At 42.7% G+C, this 14667-nt stretch overlaps 1 protein-coding gene across 1 annotated transcript; it reads left to right on the plus strand.

The window, feature by feature from the left end:
• The first annotated feature begins 457 nt into the window (after positions 1-457).
• On the plus strand, positions 458-14297 carry ctbs (chitobiase, di-N-acetyl). The gene is made up of 7 exons (XM_084307613.1): positions 458-645; positions 5851-5989; positions 6281-6489; positions 7182-7353; positions 7541-7638; positions 9788-9949; positions 13807-14297. The coding sequence occupies exons 1-7, from the start codon at positions 532-534 to the stop codon at positions 13993-13995; spliced, it is 1083 nt and encodes a 360-aa protein (XP_084163739.1). The 5' UTR covers positions 458-531; the 3' UTR covers positions 13996-14297.
• Positions 14298-14667: the final 370 nt, after the last annotated feature.

Consider the following 14667-nt stretch of genomic DNA (forward strand, 5'->3'; position numbering starts at 1 on the left):
ATATCTATAGAACACTAGATAGCTTAAGGCGGAGTCACCAGCGTCACTGAACCGCCGCCATCTTGCCCCAGTCAGCCTTGAGTGAGAGTGAGTGAGCTGCACAGACAAAAATACTCATAACTCGCTGAAATATTGACGGATTTACAAACGGGTTGGTTTGCTATAAACATCAAAGATGTAGTTATGATACTGCATACTTATAATTTTTTTTTTAAAGATGTTTTTTTTTACAAACTGCTTGAATCATAGCCACGTTAATAATGCTTGTAATAAACCAAACCGTTTGTAAATCCGTCAATATTTCAGCGAGTTATGAGTATTTTTGTCTGTGCAGCTCACTCACTCTCACTCAAGGCTGACTGGGGTAAGATGGCGGCGGTTCAGTGACGTTGCTCTCCATTGGCCGGCAGCGCGGGTAAGCTATCTAGTGTTCTATATATATCTATGGACAGAGCGAGCCCATTTCTCTATTCTTCACCTGCTTTGGGCTTTTCGTTATCTGGCACCAACTGTGACAAAACCTCGTCAGAAATGTTCTGGTTCGTTCTGTTTCTGTCGGCGGTATGTCTTGGATCCACGGAAGATGTTTGTCCGTGTGAGAGTCAGGAGCTCTGTCATCAAATCCATGGAGAACATGACTTTGAGGTAATTAAACAGACAGCCGAATAACAGACCACTGCACTTCCGCGTTGCATGGGGCTCGTGTGAAGGCCTCTGCATGCTACAGCAAATTCAAAGCAACTTCAACACAACATCGACAAAGCAACGGTGTTGCAGACACATTACCTTTATGCTTCTGCAAAATCAACGCGCAGCCTATGATGCAACAAAATGTACCCCAGATGTGCGGCTCGAGCGCGCCCAGCCCACCTGAATACTTTGGGCAGCCGAAGGTGCGCACTCTAGCCATTACAAACGGATTTCCCTTCTCAACCATACATCGTTAGTATAATAATAGCCCTGTTTATGTTTGTTTTCGCTTGTGTTCTTGTATATAGTGTAATATCAACCCAGTCCATCCCCATTGTTTCCCCAATCTCCTTCCACGAATTCATCGTAATAATGCTATCCTTGTAGTCTTTAGACCCGCTATTATATAAATGTTGGTACTTTCGGACCTCCTCTGCAATACGTTCCTGCATTTGATTCATTTTAAACAAACAATTAAACAAGTGTAATGAAACAATACACTAGCTATCGAGCTCCTGTCAGAAAGTTTTCTTTTGGTCTCGAGCTCCTGTCAGAAAGTTTTCTTTTGGTCTCGAGCCAGGAACACTAGAAGTGACAGACAGCCCCGCCCCCATTCACTACCAACCAATCACTGCTACGCAATACCAACGCAACGGGTCTTTAGATTAGATTTTGGACACAGGTACGCAACGCCCAAGCAACACAGTCTACAAGACTGTCTGCAACAAGCGCGCTGAAATCGCGCCGATGTTGTGTTGAAGTTGCTTTGAATTTGCTGTAGCATGCAGAGGCCTTGAGGGGGAGGGGGAGGGGGAGAGTGCGCCGCGCGCGAGGGGGGTAAAATGAGTGAATGTTGATTAGAGCATGTGGGGATACAAACAATTACTGAATGTTGATTAGAGAGCATTGGCGTAAGTTATTGTAGCTATTCTCGAAGTCAACTTCCTGTCTTTTTAACTTTCTGTCTAAGTGCATGTCTATGGCTTGGGGGGAAACATGCACTTAGAATCACCAGAAAGGCTTTCGAAATAGTGAAATGCCATGTTGGTCTCAATGTTTTCAAAACAAATTATATGAAAAGGTTATGAAATGAACAAGAATGTGATAAAATATGTAATAAAAACGGAGCTCAACGCATACATTTGATCGTAGAAATCCGTTTGTTTCCCCAATACCAAGATGGCGGCGGTCTCGTGACGTCAGAGTGTCTTCGAGACACTCAAAATACCGGAAGTGTTGCAGTGGTCTATGCCTTCATAGATATATATAGAACACTATGTATGCCTTGACGTGATTTGTGATTCAGGGCGAAATGGGGTCAATAACATAATGTAATTTTCCAGCACGATTTTGCAACGCATTGGAGTTAGTTATTATTCAAGAATAAAATGTCCAGCCCTGTTGTATTTGACAGAGGTTCAGGACAGGTGTTGAACTTGTGATGCTAAGAACCGATTTAAGCAGGAACCACTACCTGTGTACTAGGTCCCACATTCCAGTGTAGAGTATTAACGTTACTCTAGTTAAACATATTGTGTGAAAATATTTGCAAAAAAATATTAAATCTCACTTTTGCGTGACTTGTCCAGTTGCACTATCATCTGGAATCAAAGATGGCCGCTCTCCTTCTACTCTTCCCCACTTGGCGCACAGGAAAGATTGATTGATACAGTACAGCTCAATACTAACAATAACAACTGCTAAAAGGATGAAGACCAGAAAAAGACTTTCGTCCTCCATTTTCAATTCACCAAGACATTTTAAATTTTTTTATCCACTTTTTCTCCTATTTTTTATTTTATTTTCCTCCCATCCCAATTTAGTTATGCCAATTCCCCCCTCCTCTTCCTGGTTGTTGCACGCATTTGCCCCCTACTGGTCGGTCTAGAGAGCCCTGAAGTCTTATCACATGCTTCCTCCGATATTTAGGAGACAGCCAGCAGCCTCTTTTCACCTGGCAGCGAGGACTCTCATTGGGTGAGTGTAACGCGTGGGAGGTCACACTACCTCACCCAGATCCCTTCCCCGCTGTGCAGGCGCCCTGACCGACCTGTAGGAGTCGCTGTTTACAACGACCAGAATACCACCCACCGGCTTCCCTCCCGCTGACACTGCCAATTGTGTCAGTATGACGACCGGCCAGCGTCTATGCCAAATACAATGCAGTTCGGTTTCCTGGTTCCTCTGATTGGCCACGACGCCCACGTGACCCCGCGCTAGCACGCCCCCTTATCCACGCCTGCCGCTACGCCGCGCCAAGCTCCTCTGTGTGTTGCAGCGAGCGGAAGAGGTCCCTGTGTGTTCTCGCTTCCTCAATTTATACGCATGGAAGTATTGACTACGCCGTAACGAATCATTAAAAAAATATACCGTTAACTGGAATATGTTGTTTCTTTACACATATGTTGGATTATGTAATTGGTTTGTCATGACAAACCAATAAAATCGCTACAGAGCTGCCATATTTGCTATGAGTGGCGACAACTTGACTTTTACTTTCGTATTTCGCTTTCGTCTTGTTTAATCAGCCGCTTCTAAAGTCGCTGTCGAAGCCTGTTTCCGCCTCTGCATGCTAAAGTTCTGGTAAGTTTAAAGTGCTAAGTGCTTTATAATATTCTATTTTATAATATTGTCGCGCATCATGCGCAACGCCACTCTGAGTCAAGAGCTCTGTCATTGAAGTGGGTGGTGTTACCAACAGCGTTCACCCTGATGTAAAGTATCGATTTTATTACATAATCCAACATATGTGTAAAGAAACAACATATTCCAGTTAACGGTATATTTTTTTAATGATTCGTTACAGCGTAGTCAATACTTCCATGCGTATAAATTGAGGAAGCGAGAACACACAGGGACCTCTTCCGCTCTGCCGCGCGCTGCAACACACAGAGGAGCTTGGCGCGGCGGCAGGCGTGGATAAGGGGGCGTGCTAGCGCGGGGTCACGTGGGCGTCATGGCCAATCAGAGGAACCGAACCAGGAAACCGAACTGCGTTGTATTTGGCATAGACGCGACCGGCCAAGCCGGAGGCACCGCTGACAGCTGGATTTGATACCAGTGTCTCTGCGGTGGTAGACAGACGCTTAGTCTGCTGCGCTACCCGGCCGCTCCTCACCAAGACATGTATGACATACAAGACATACATACGGTACTGTGTGACATTTACTGGGGCCAGTTTCTAATTGCAGCCACCCGTAGGTGGCCATCTTTGATTCCACAGGAGCTTAATCAATTAACTGACAAACCACACAAGGGTGACCAGATCCCAATAAACCAAATGTGGGACACCCTCCCCCTCAGCGTGCAGCCCCCCCCCCCTTTTTTTGGTGGACTGTCCCTGTCCCCTCCAAGGCTCATCCACCACTGTCCTCATTAAAATGACCACAAGCCTAATGTTTTCAAGTTCAAGTTTTATTATTATTTGTCATAATAAAATACAGAATACTTTATCCTTATTTATACTTTAGCCCCTGAGAGTGTGCTTCATTCATACAGTAAAAAATAAAGTAATTAATAAGTAAAAAGTAGGGGCGCCCTTGTGGCGCACCGCATAGTGCCTCGCACACCCACGCGGCCGTCCCGGGTTCGCCTCCCGCTCCCGGGGGATAATTTGCCGTCTTCTCTCGTGCAGAGCAGCGGAGATAACAAGCAGTGGAACTGATCTGATCCGTAGCGCGCGCGACGCGCATGTATCCCTTGCCTGGTTTCGTCACGCCAGGCTCGAAACTATGGAAGGCCCATAGAGATGACAACCAATCCTGCGGGACATGGTCTCAATTTGCGTGACGCGTGAAAAGAGACAGAAATGCTGTACAATCACGCGCAATGCGTGACGTCTGGCCACCCTCAGATTTGATCATTTATTGCAATATGTTTCACGCGGGTAACGGATAAAGGTCCAAGGATTTTAGTGCATGAAATTGGCACATTTTGGTCATGAAACCTTGCCAACATTACGTTTATTTTACCGCAAAGGTCACAACCAAAATATCCTCTACAGAGTGATGTGGGGCCAGCAGCACCCAGGCAGTGGGTTGTAATACCTGTAGTCCCAAACGAAGCTACAGTAACGTGACGTTACTTACACATTTTGCCCACTGACTTGACTTGTAAAGAAAAATGGACCTCATTCACCAACATTGTCTTAAGTTTTCTCTTATGACAACCTCCCTGGAAGTTTGTAAGAGAAAGCCTATGACAGTTAACCCCGGATTCATCAACGTGTGGAGAGGTTGTCTTAAGTTGCCAAAATGATCGCAGCTGCGAACCCCTGAATCAAGTATGTCACTCATTCACAATTTGGAACTGCGTTCTCATAGACCTGAATTTGCATACAGACACGCCCCGCCAGCTCCTTATAAGGCAAGGGCGTGTGCGGGCCGTGTGCAAAACGTAAGCGTGAGGCTCCCCCGTATTCATCAGGTAGCGTGGGAAGCGATTTGCAACTGATCAAAATTAGATTAGATTCAAATGTATTGTCATCATACAGTACACTATAGCTATAGCGGAATAGACTGTATTAATATTCCATATTTATACCGTCTTGTTGCACGCTCCTGGCCACCTGCCGCAGCGTGCACGCACTGTATAGCCTACGTGCGTAATGGATGAACAGTAGACTTATATTATTCGAATTACTTGTTTTATTAGGAGATTGCAGATACTGTATGCGCTGTCCTATAGTAGTTACATACTGTAGAACGTACAGTACACATCTTTGTATGCGGTGGTACGCTTGACTATGAAACCTCAAAAACGATTGTGGACATGCCGCGCGGAGTCCGGTCCGCTCACAGTACGCCCGACTCTGGCAGCCTTAAGATGTGTACTGTACGCAGCGCATACAGTATCTGCGATCTCCTAATAAAACAAGTCATTAGAATAATATAAGCCTACTGTTCATTCATTACGCACAACGTAGGCTATACAGTATGCGTGTGTGCGCTGAGGCAGGTGGCCAGGAGCCCGCAACAAGACAGTATAAATATGGAATATTAATAGTCTATTCCACTATAGCTATATCCACACGATTGGGTTTACTTCTTATTCATATATCCACTGTAATTTGCAGTGTTGGTGTAGTGCTTGTATTTATTTTCACAATGAACTTGAAGGAGCAGGTCATAGGTGTTTTTGTGTGCTTCCCCTTGCTTTCAGGTGTTCGTGTTCGATGTTGGTGGAAAAACATGGAAATCCTACAACTGGAGTATGGTGACCACTGTGGCTACATTTGGAAAATATGACAGTGAGCTCATGTGTTATGCCCATTCCAAAGGGGCACGCGTGGTTCTCAAGGGTAGGCTATTTCCCCCCTCAGTCCATAAATAATGCCTAGTGCAAGACCCTTCTCTAAAGCCACCAAGATGATCCGACGAGGATTTGGTGGTCTTTGCCCGTCTCATTGTGACCGGTGACTGTTAGTCATTTGATGGATGTTGATCGGGGTTGTGTTTTTAGCTATATTAACATAGTATCGATGCACTCAGTCAGTACATCTGTTACCATTCATTCATATTTATCGACATGAATCGGTGCAGTGGTGGCTGTCCTAATGTCCACCACTCTTTCACCATATTGCTGTGGCTAGGTGACGTTCGTCTTCCTGATATTGTGGACCAGGACAACAGGACAGCATGGATCACTGAGAATGTCAACTTGGCCAAGAGCCAGTTTATGGACGGCATCAACATAGACATCGAGCAAGCAGTGGAGCAGGGCTCACCAGTCTACCACGCGCTGACCGCCCTGGTCAAAGAGACCACCGAGGCCTTCCACAGGGAGATCCCAGGCTCCCAGGTGGATGCAATGTGTTTAAAATATATATAATGATAATTTTATAATGATCTCACATATATATATATATATATATATATATATATATATATATATATATATATTATAATGATGAGCGCATGCAGAGTTCGGGAGTAGGTGCGGAAAAGTGACTATAGCTTGGCCGAGAAAGTGCTGATCGACTTGGGACTGGTCTCTCCGTGTTCAGGAGACTCAGGCGTATAAAAGTCTATTGGATCATGTATGTGCCGTAGCTACTGTCAAGTTAATGTCAAGGCTCTCATCCACATTAATACATTTTCTCCCCCCGCTCTCTCTCCCATGAGCTCAATGTAACGCGGAAGTGCAGTGGTCTATTCAACTGATTTAGATGCCTTTAAAAAAGGGTTAACAATTACCAATGTCACAGGACTGTTTTAATCAGCAATGCATTTGAAACACATACTACACCCAAGTATTGTGATTATAGATTAAAATGTTGAACTCACATTCATTTAAATTAATAGATTCATCTGGATCTCTATTATGCATAATTTTCTGCAATCTTATTAGATTTCTGTGAGGCCCTGTAACACCTATATATATAGATAGATAGATAGATAGTAGTTACAAAGGTGCCCCCAGTTGATAATTTACCTCATCCTAATTCGTAGGTCTTGTTTGATGTTGATCATTTACCTCATCCTAATTCTTAGGTCTCATTTGATGTTGCCTGGTCACCAAACTGCATAGACAGTCGCTGCTACGATTACGTCACCATTGCAGAGTCCTGCGACTTGCTCTTTGTCATGTCCTACGATGAACAGAGTCAGATTATGGGGGACTGTATTGCCATGGCGAACGCCCCGGTATCTCAAACACTGAACGGTATGTTAAGAATTATGACAATATAACATAACGATACATATAACGATAATATCGTTTTCTTTTATTCTGTAGTGTGGCATTAAGTAAATTTGCCAATCCAAATTAATCCAACCACTCATGATCCCCTCTACCAAATGCACCGTACCAATAACTGGTATGTATTGCCTGTCGTGTTCTGTTTTTCCAGGGTATTTGCAATATATGGATCTGAAGATCGATCCAAAGAAGCTGGTGATGGGAGTGCCATGGTATGGTTACGATTACCCATGTCTCAACCTGTCCCAAGTAAGACATTCTATAAATAGAAGCCCAGCATTATGTGCCACCATGGTTCTGTCAACCTGTAGTAGTCCACTGGCCAAACCCAGTCTTTTTGATCATATACACATTTTGTGTTACATTCACATTTACTTTGAAATTTGCACATGGAAAATACTATATTTAAAATGTTCTTACCCGTTCATAAATCAATATAGGTCTGTTTTTATTTCAGTGTTTACAAACATTACCAATGTAAACAAACTCATTACAGCCCCAAAGCACAAATTGAAAATTCATATTTATCTGTTATCGGCTGTTCGTCCATGTATCAAAAGCTCAGTCAATCAACAAAAATATGAAAATGTCACCCTTCCTATTTCTTGTTTTTGTTGGTGGGGCCAGTCTATGTTTGGATCACAGATGGGCCCTTTAACTCATTGGACGCCACTCACGAATAAAGTTGGGTGAACTCGCCGACGCTTGAGCGCGAAACCGACTTTTCTATCGTTATTTCTTTTATTCGATATTCCCATTCATAATCCATCGAGGGAGACTGTGTTATCATTGGGAATGAGTCTGAGATCGCAAACGTCCAATACCGCTGCCTGCCGCCTTGCGGCCGGTATTGCACATCCTTTGATACTCTTGGGCTGTGTGTCAATCTAAAAAAGTCTGTGCTGGGTTTTCCTTGTCGGGCAGAACAAGCATTTATAACACATGGATTGAGGAGAATCAAACACTCCCGGTTCATGTTCTTTGGTGGATTATCCTAGTCAAGGTAAGAGCTATATGGTATCAATCAAGACATGCTACTTTCACCTCAGGAACATTTCACGCATTAGACCACTACTGTCCCCCTCCGACACTGAAAAGCTGGTTCATGCCCTCATTTTCTCCCGTCTAGATTACTGTAATGCATTACTCATTCGTTCAACATCAAAATCCCTCCATAAACTTCAACTAATTCAGAACGCCTCAGCCCGCATCATCACCCCCTGCCCCAAATTCTCCCACATCACACCTGTCCTCTCCTCACTTCACTGGCTCCCTGTCAAGTATAGGATTGACTTTAAGATCCGTCTCCTCACTTACAAAGTCCTCCACTCCCTAGCACCTGCTTACATCTACAACCTCCTTCAACACTACATTCCCTCCCGCTCACTCCGCTCATCCAACTTAGCCCTTCTGAGCACACCACACTACCGCCTTAAATCCACAGAAAACAAATCATTGTCCTCCGCTGCTCCCCGACTCTGGAATCAACTCTCATTACACATCAAAGAAGCCCCATCAGTAGAAACATTTAAGTCCCACCTCAAAACCCACCTGTTCAATCTTGCATACCCTCACTCCTGACTCCCCAACCCCTGCATCACTTACATTTTCACATCTGTACACACCTATATTTTAGTATTATTATTTATAAAAAAAATAATTCTCTCTGTCTTGTCTCTAAGCTGTCTCCCTCTCTCTGTATTATCCCCACCATGTCGTCATTGTGAAAGTCCATGTACTGTGTTTGTCCATGTACTGTGTTTGTCCGTATGCTATAATGCCATGTATGTAAAGCGCTTTGAGATGCCTAATGTAAGGCCCTATATAAAATAAATGTATTATTATTAATCTTGCATTGATCCAAGAATCCCTTCCCCGTGATCCGAACGTATGTGTGTAATGTGTCTGTGTAACGTATTCCGTTGGTGACGATCGAAGCATAGAAAAACGACCCCCCCCCCCCCTTTCATGCATTCATGATGAAACATAATACCGTTAATATAGCGTTGATTTCAGATTGATTGTTGATACAGGCGAGAAACGCCACGTTTTTTTGTGAAATGCACTAAACGCTGCATAGCGTCATTTTCTGGGATTAGACAGGATTACTCTAAAACTATACTCCTATTCACCATGGTATAAAACGGGAATGTATGGATGAAAAAATTATTTTTTTCACAAATTGAACGATAGCCGATGTCAAATGGGCAATAGTATTATATCCATAGCTATGATATTTAATATAGTTTGAGCCCTGCAAACACTGCCATGTATTCCTATTCTTTAAAGCGGTGGCCTTCTTACCACACGGTAAACAGCGACCTCTGGCACTGATTGAGTTAATATCCATGTCCCCTAGAGACAGATACATTAGAGGTGTCTTCTCTCTTCATACCAGGAGGGGGCGTGTTCCATAGCCAAGGTGCCATTCCGTGGTGCCCCTTGCAGCGATGCAGCCGGTCGTCAGAAAACATACAGCTGGATCATGCAACAGGTCAAGGGGTCAACAACGGGCCGGCTCTGGGACGAGCGGCAAGGAGCTCCCTACTTCAACTACAAGGTACGTTTCTTTTTTTTATCATACAAAGTATAGACTGTTTCACTGGAATTGTGTTGCTCTCTGGAACATCTTGGACCTGTGTTTATTTCCTTGTGGATCATTGATGTTAGCAAACACTGCAACAGAACGTAATCTCGAGTCCATTTAGAATGTTGTTTTCAAGTTGAAACAGTCTATAGTGGACATATAGCCCATCACATCCTCCCAAAACAAACTAAACTATAGGGAGGTGTAGTCTGACGTCACTTTAGTTTCCCGCGCGGTCCACCCGTATAGGGATTCATCATTGGGAAAATGTATTATCGGCTATTGTAATAATTCTGCCTCATGAATATTGTCAGGCTTTCCATTTTTGCACAAAATTAGTTCCCTTCTATCACTAACATTATTGTTTAACACTTTCAGCGCCATAAACTGTCCCCATCTCTGCCGCTTCAAGGCCAGCTTAAAATGGTAATTTTCGCGGTGTTTCACGATGTTTGCAGAGCTGTGTGTTCCGTATTATAGCTGTGGAGACAATGGTTTGGCTCATTTGACAGACACTACTTGTAGTCCAACATGTTAAAAAAAAATTCTACACACTGTAGTTTATTACACGCTAAACATAGAGAATTTCCAAGATAATCCAGTCTTTTTCCATAGATCGCGAGATAAAACACTTTATTAGAGCCATATGAAATCCGTTTTATTTTTTTCCAAATTCCATTTTATTTTTTCCCAAATTCAGTTTTTTCCGTTTTAATATTTCAGAATTCTGTATTTTGCTTTGTACGCTCATTTTACCATCAGAAATAGTGTCTAATAAGTGGGAATGAATAAATGTCCACAATTTAATAAGATATAACAGTCCATTTAATAGAGCTGTCTTAAATACTTTGAAGCTTCGAAGCTTCGTTCGATGGGCATGGGATTCGAATATGAAAATAAAATTTGATTATTAAAAAAAAATAAAAAAAATATATATATTTTTGCAAAATCAACTCTGCCTCTCTTTGTTAACTACAACAAGCAATGCTGTTTGTTATTTAAGATGAGGTCGGACTCTGCACTGACAGATTTGTGTTCATTGTGCTGCTTTTATAAAGCCTCAAATGACGGCTTACAATATTTCATGAAAGCAAAGTGTTTTGTTTGTCTAAGATTTTAAAAGGTTTAAACTTTACAGCACTGACAAAGTTGAACAAAGTGCTGTACAAGTCCCACAACATAAAAAAAAAAATAAAAAAAAAAAAAAAAAAAATTATTTTTTATAGTGGATTCCATTTTTATTGCTCAATTCCGCGATTCCGTCCGCGATTCCGTGATCGCGGATTCCATATGGCTCTACACTTTATGTGCAATAAGCCCAAACCGTTCTGGTTGATCCCCTGAAATGCCAAATACTCCCAAATCAAAGGTATATACCATGTACACATGTACCTTCACAAAATCATCAAGGGGGGGGGGGGGTCGTTTTAACTCAAAACCGCGATCGTGTTTGTTGAGCATGTTTTACGTCCGGTAAAACACAAAACTGTGATCGTTAGAAAAACATGTTTCAGGTTCGGTAAAATAGACTTAGCCAGAAGGTATTCCAAAAAGAATAATTCCAAGTGATCGCATCGCCATTGCGATTACCAGTGTATATGTCTATACACGTTTCGATGGGAAATACGCCTCGCCAACGGAATTTCGATGCGATTGATGTGAATATCTGTTCAAGCAGGAGGAGCCCTTACCAAAAAGAAAAAGGAAAACGTGTCAACACCAAGCCATTCCAGGTCAAAGGTATATATATACCTGGTGATATTCGATCGGCATTGCAATTCCAACATAGGGAAACGAGCCAGGGACGGCTAGAATGATCCGGATGATGATTTAGAATGGGGATCAGAGGAAAAAGATCAACGGATCTAAAAACGAGTTTGCTTGTTATTGGCGCTCAATGCTTGTCGGCCAATAACGAGTTTACTCGTGATTGGCGCTGAATGTGTTAAGCATTTTTGGTTGAAATAAAATTATACGTAATTATTTTACGATTTAATTGCGAATTGTTTCATGTTGAGCTATAGATTGTGGATGAATACACAAAGAAAGGTACACCATGCCAATGTTCATGCTTTGTTTTAAACGAGACGTTTTTGAAATGTGCCCATTGGAAATACATTGCAATTTTAAGCGAGGTGGACCAGCCGGAAACAACAATGACGTAACCACTACACCTCCCTATAACTTAGAAGAGGCGCCAGTAGCCATAATGTAGTACGAGTATGTTATTTCTTTGATGTTTTTAGTTTTTCTTTAACTCGATCAGCACCAGATGGCGCTGTGTACCGTGTGGTAAGAAGGCCACCACTTTAAAGTATAGGAATACATGGCGGTGTTTGCAGGGCTCAAACTATATTATATATCATAGCTATGGATATAATACTATTGCCCATTTGACATCGAGTATCTATCGTTAAATTTGTGAAAAAGAAATATTTTTTCATCCATACATTCCCGTTTTATACCGTGGTGAGTATAGTTTTAGAGTAATCCTGTCTAATCCCAGAAAACTACGCTATGCAGCAATACGTGCATTTCACTAAAAACGTGGCGTTTCTCGCCTGTATCAACAATCAATCTGAAATCAACAGTATATTATCTGTATTATGTTTCATCATGAATGCATGAAAGGGGGGGGGGGGGGAGTTTTTCTATCCATGATCGTCACCAACGGAATACGTTGCACACACACATACGCTCGGATCGCAGTGAATGGATTCTTGGATCAACGCAAGATTGATACCATATAGCCATATACCATAGACCTTGACTAGGATGTACTCCAAAAAGAATATTCCAATTATCTGATCGCCATTCCAAGTATTGATGTCGATCGTGTTGCCAACATAATCCACCAAAGAACATGAACCGGGAGGGCTTGATTCTCCTCAATCCATGAGTTATAAACGCTTGTCCTGCCCTACAAGGAAAACCCAGCCTGGACTTTTTAGATCGACGCAAAAGCCCAAGAGATTCAAAGAATGTGCAATACCGGCCACAAGGCGGCAGGCGGCGGTATTGGACGTTTGCAATCTCACACTCATTCCCAATGATAACACAGGCTCCCTCGATGGATTATGAATGGGAATATCGAATAAAAGAAATAACGATAGAAAACCCGACTTTTCTCGGGTTTGGCGCTCAAGCGTGAGTGGCGTCCAATGAGTTAATCGTCGTTTCAAACATGAAACAAAGACGGAAGCTTTGGGTTTAAAAAATAAAACCCTGTTACTTTGTAGGTAGATAACAGAAAATGTGTATCAGTTACAACGCTACAGGTGATTTGTAATTTAGTCAATTAATTAAATGAAAATGTAAAAGAAATTAGTTTTTACTTGTTAACAGTGATACCGGTAAAATTGTAAGACAACAGCTCCTATATTGTGGTCGTCGCTCATGGAATGCCGCTTGTCCAATTGTACCGTTTGGCCGTACATAATTACATACATACATTTTACTTGCATGAAAGATGCTTCAGTGAGCTATTTGATTGGCTGAGTTAGGAGCACCAGCTCCCCCATCCACTCACCGTTCATACATTTCCTGTTGGGTTGGAGCCTTTTTGTCTTCAGCTCTCACTAGTAGCATACATTTCTTCTTAACAGAAGCTGGCAGCCATTTCATAGTTCCATTCAGTCAAGAGTTTTCACAGCATCACTTCCCAAACACAACAAATCGCCCCTTTCGGACACAATGAAAAGCACTCCTGCTCGAACCACCTGATGTTCAAGCCCCTTAGTATACCTCAAGAGGGCGGCGTTAACTTATTGGCCAGCTGCGGCCTCCCTTTCTCATGTTTGTTGCTTACGACCCTCCCGATATGTTCCCAGGACCAGGAGGGACAGATCCACCAGGTCTGGTACGACGACCCGGAGAGTATTGGCCTCAAGTCGGGCCTGGTGACCTCCAAGGCGCTGAGGGGCATCGGGATGTGGAACGGCAACATCTTGGACTACAGCGCCGACCCGGTGGCCCGGCAACAGACGGCCATGATGTGGAATGCCCTTGTAGCGAGCTAGCTGGAACACCCGCAGCGCACAATGGATTTACGCTCCCTGTTGCTGAGCCAATAATCTTTTGTGAGGGTGTAAGGGCCGGGGTTGACTTCAGGGATACATACTTGTACTTCAGGGAGGTCGTGATTTTTATTGCTGTCGTAAAAAAAAACTTCGACATTCCCCACTATTCGGCAAAGTGAACATTCCATTGTACATTATGTAGAAGACACACACACAGATTTTAGCTTGATGTGTACCGCTTGAATGATTAAAAACGGATGCTTTGCACTTTGATATACTTCAGAATTAAAGTAATTTTCTCAGTACAATGTGTCAGAATTTTATGATCATACCCAGTCATCAATATGGCTCGAGACGTCTTGTTAACAAAATGCAAAAAAAAAGTTATCAAAAATATATATCATATAGTGAAAAATGACAAAGGTGAAATAGCATAACGGCTGTACAAAACACGATACAATGTACAGAATAATCCACATTATATACTTTGTTTACCACCAAAAGAATATCTCTTAAAGGGATAGTTCTGGTGTTTGGAACCCTATAGCCCTATCTCTTACTTATTAACACTTTCAATGCCGGAGCTCGGTGCGAGCTTTAGTGCTTTCTTGCCACGCAAACACATAAACTACATCTTAAATTATGGCTATGTGTCTAATCTGGCCGTCGCTT

The sequence above is a fragment of the Notolepis coatsorum genome, assembly GCF_963971535.1.
Source record: "Notolepis coatsorum genome assembly, chromosome: 2".
NCBI classification, from domain to species: domain Eukaryota; kingdom Metazoa; phylum Chordata; class Actinopteri; order Aulopiformes; family Paralepididae; genus Notolepis; species Notolepis coatsorum.

What these genes read in the sequence shown, in the direction of transcription:
- ctbs (XM_084307613.1), top strand. Translation starts at nt 532, where the DNA reads ATGTTCTGGTTCGTTCTGTTTCTGTCGGCGGTATGTCTTGGATCCACG. An exon ending in CATGTCTCAACCTGTCCCAA is followed by an intron (nt 7,639 to 9,787) that starts GTAAGACATTCT and finishes TCTTCATACCAG; the next exon opens with GAGGGGGCGTGTTCCATAGC. An exon ending in CTCCCTACTTCAACTACAAG is followed by an intron (nt 9,950 to 13,806) that starts GTACGTTTCTTT and finishes ATATGTTCCCAG; the next exon opens with GACCAGGAGGGACAGATCCA.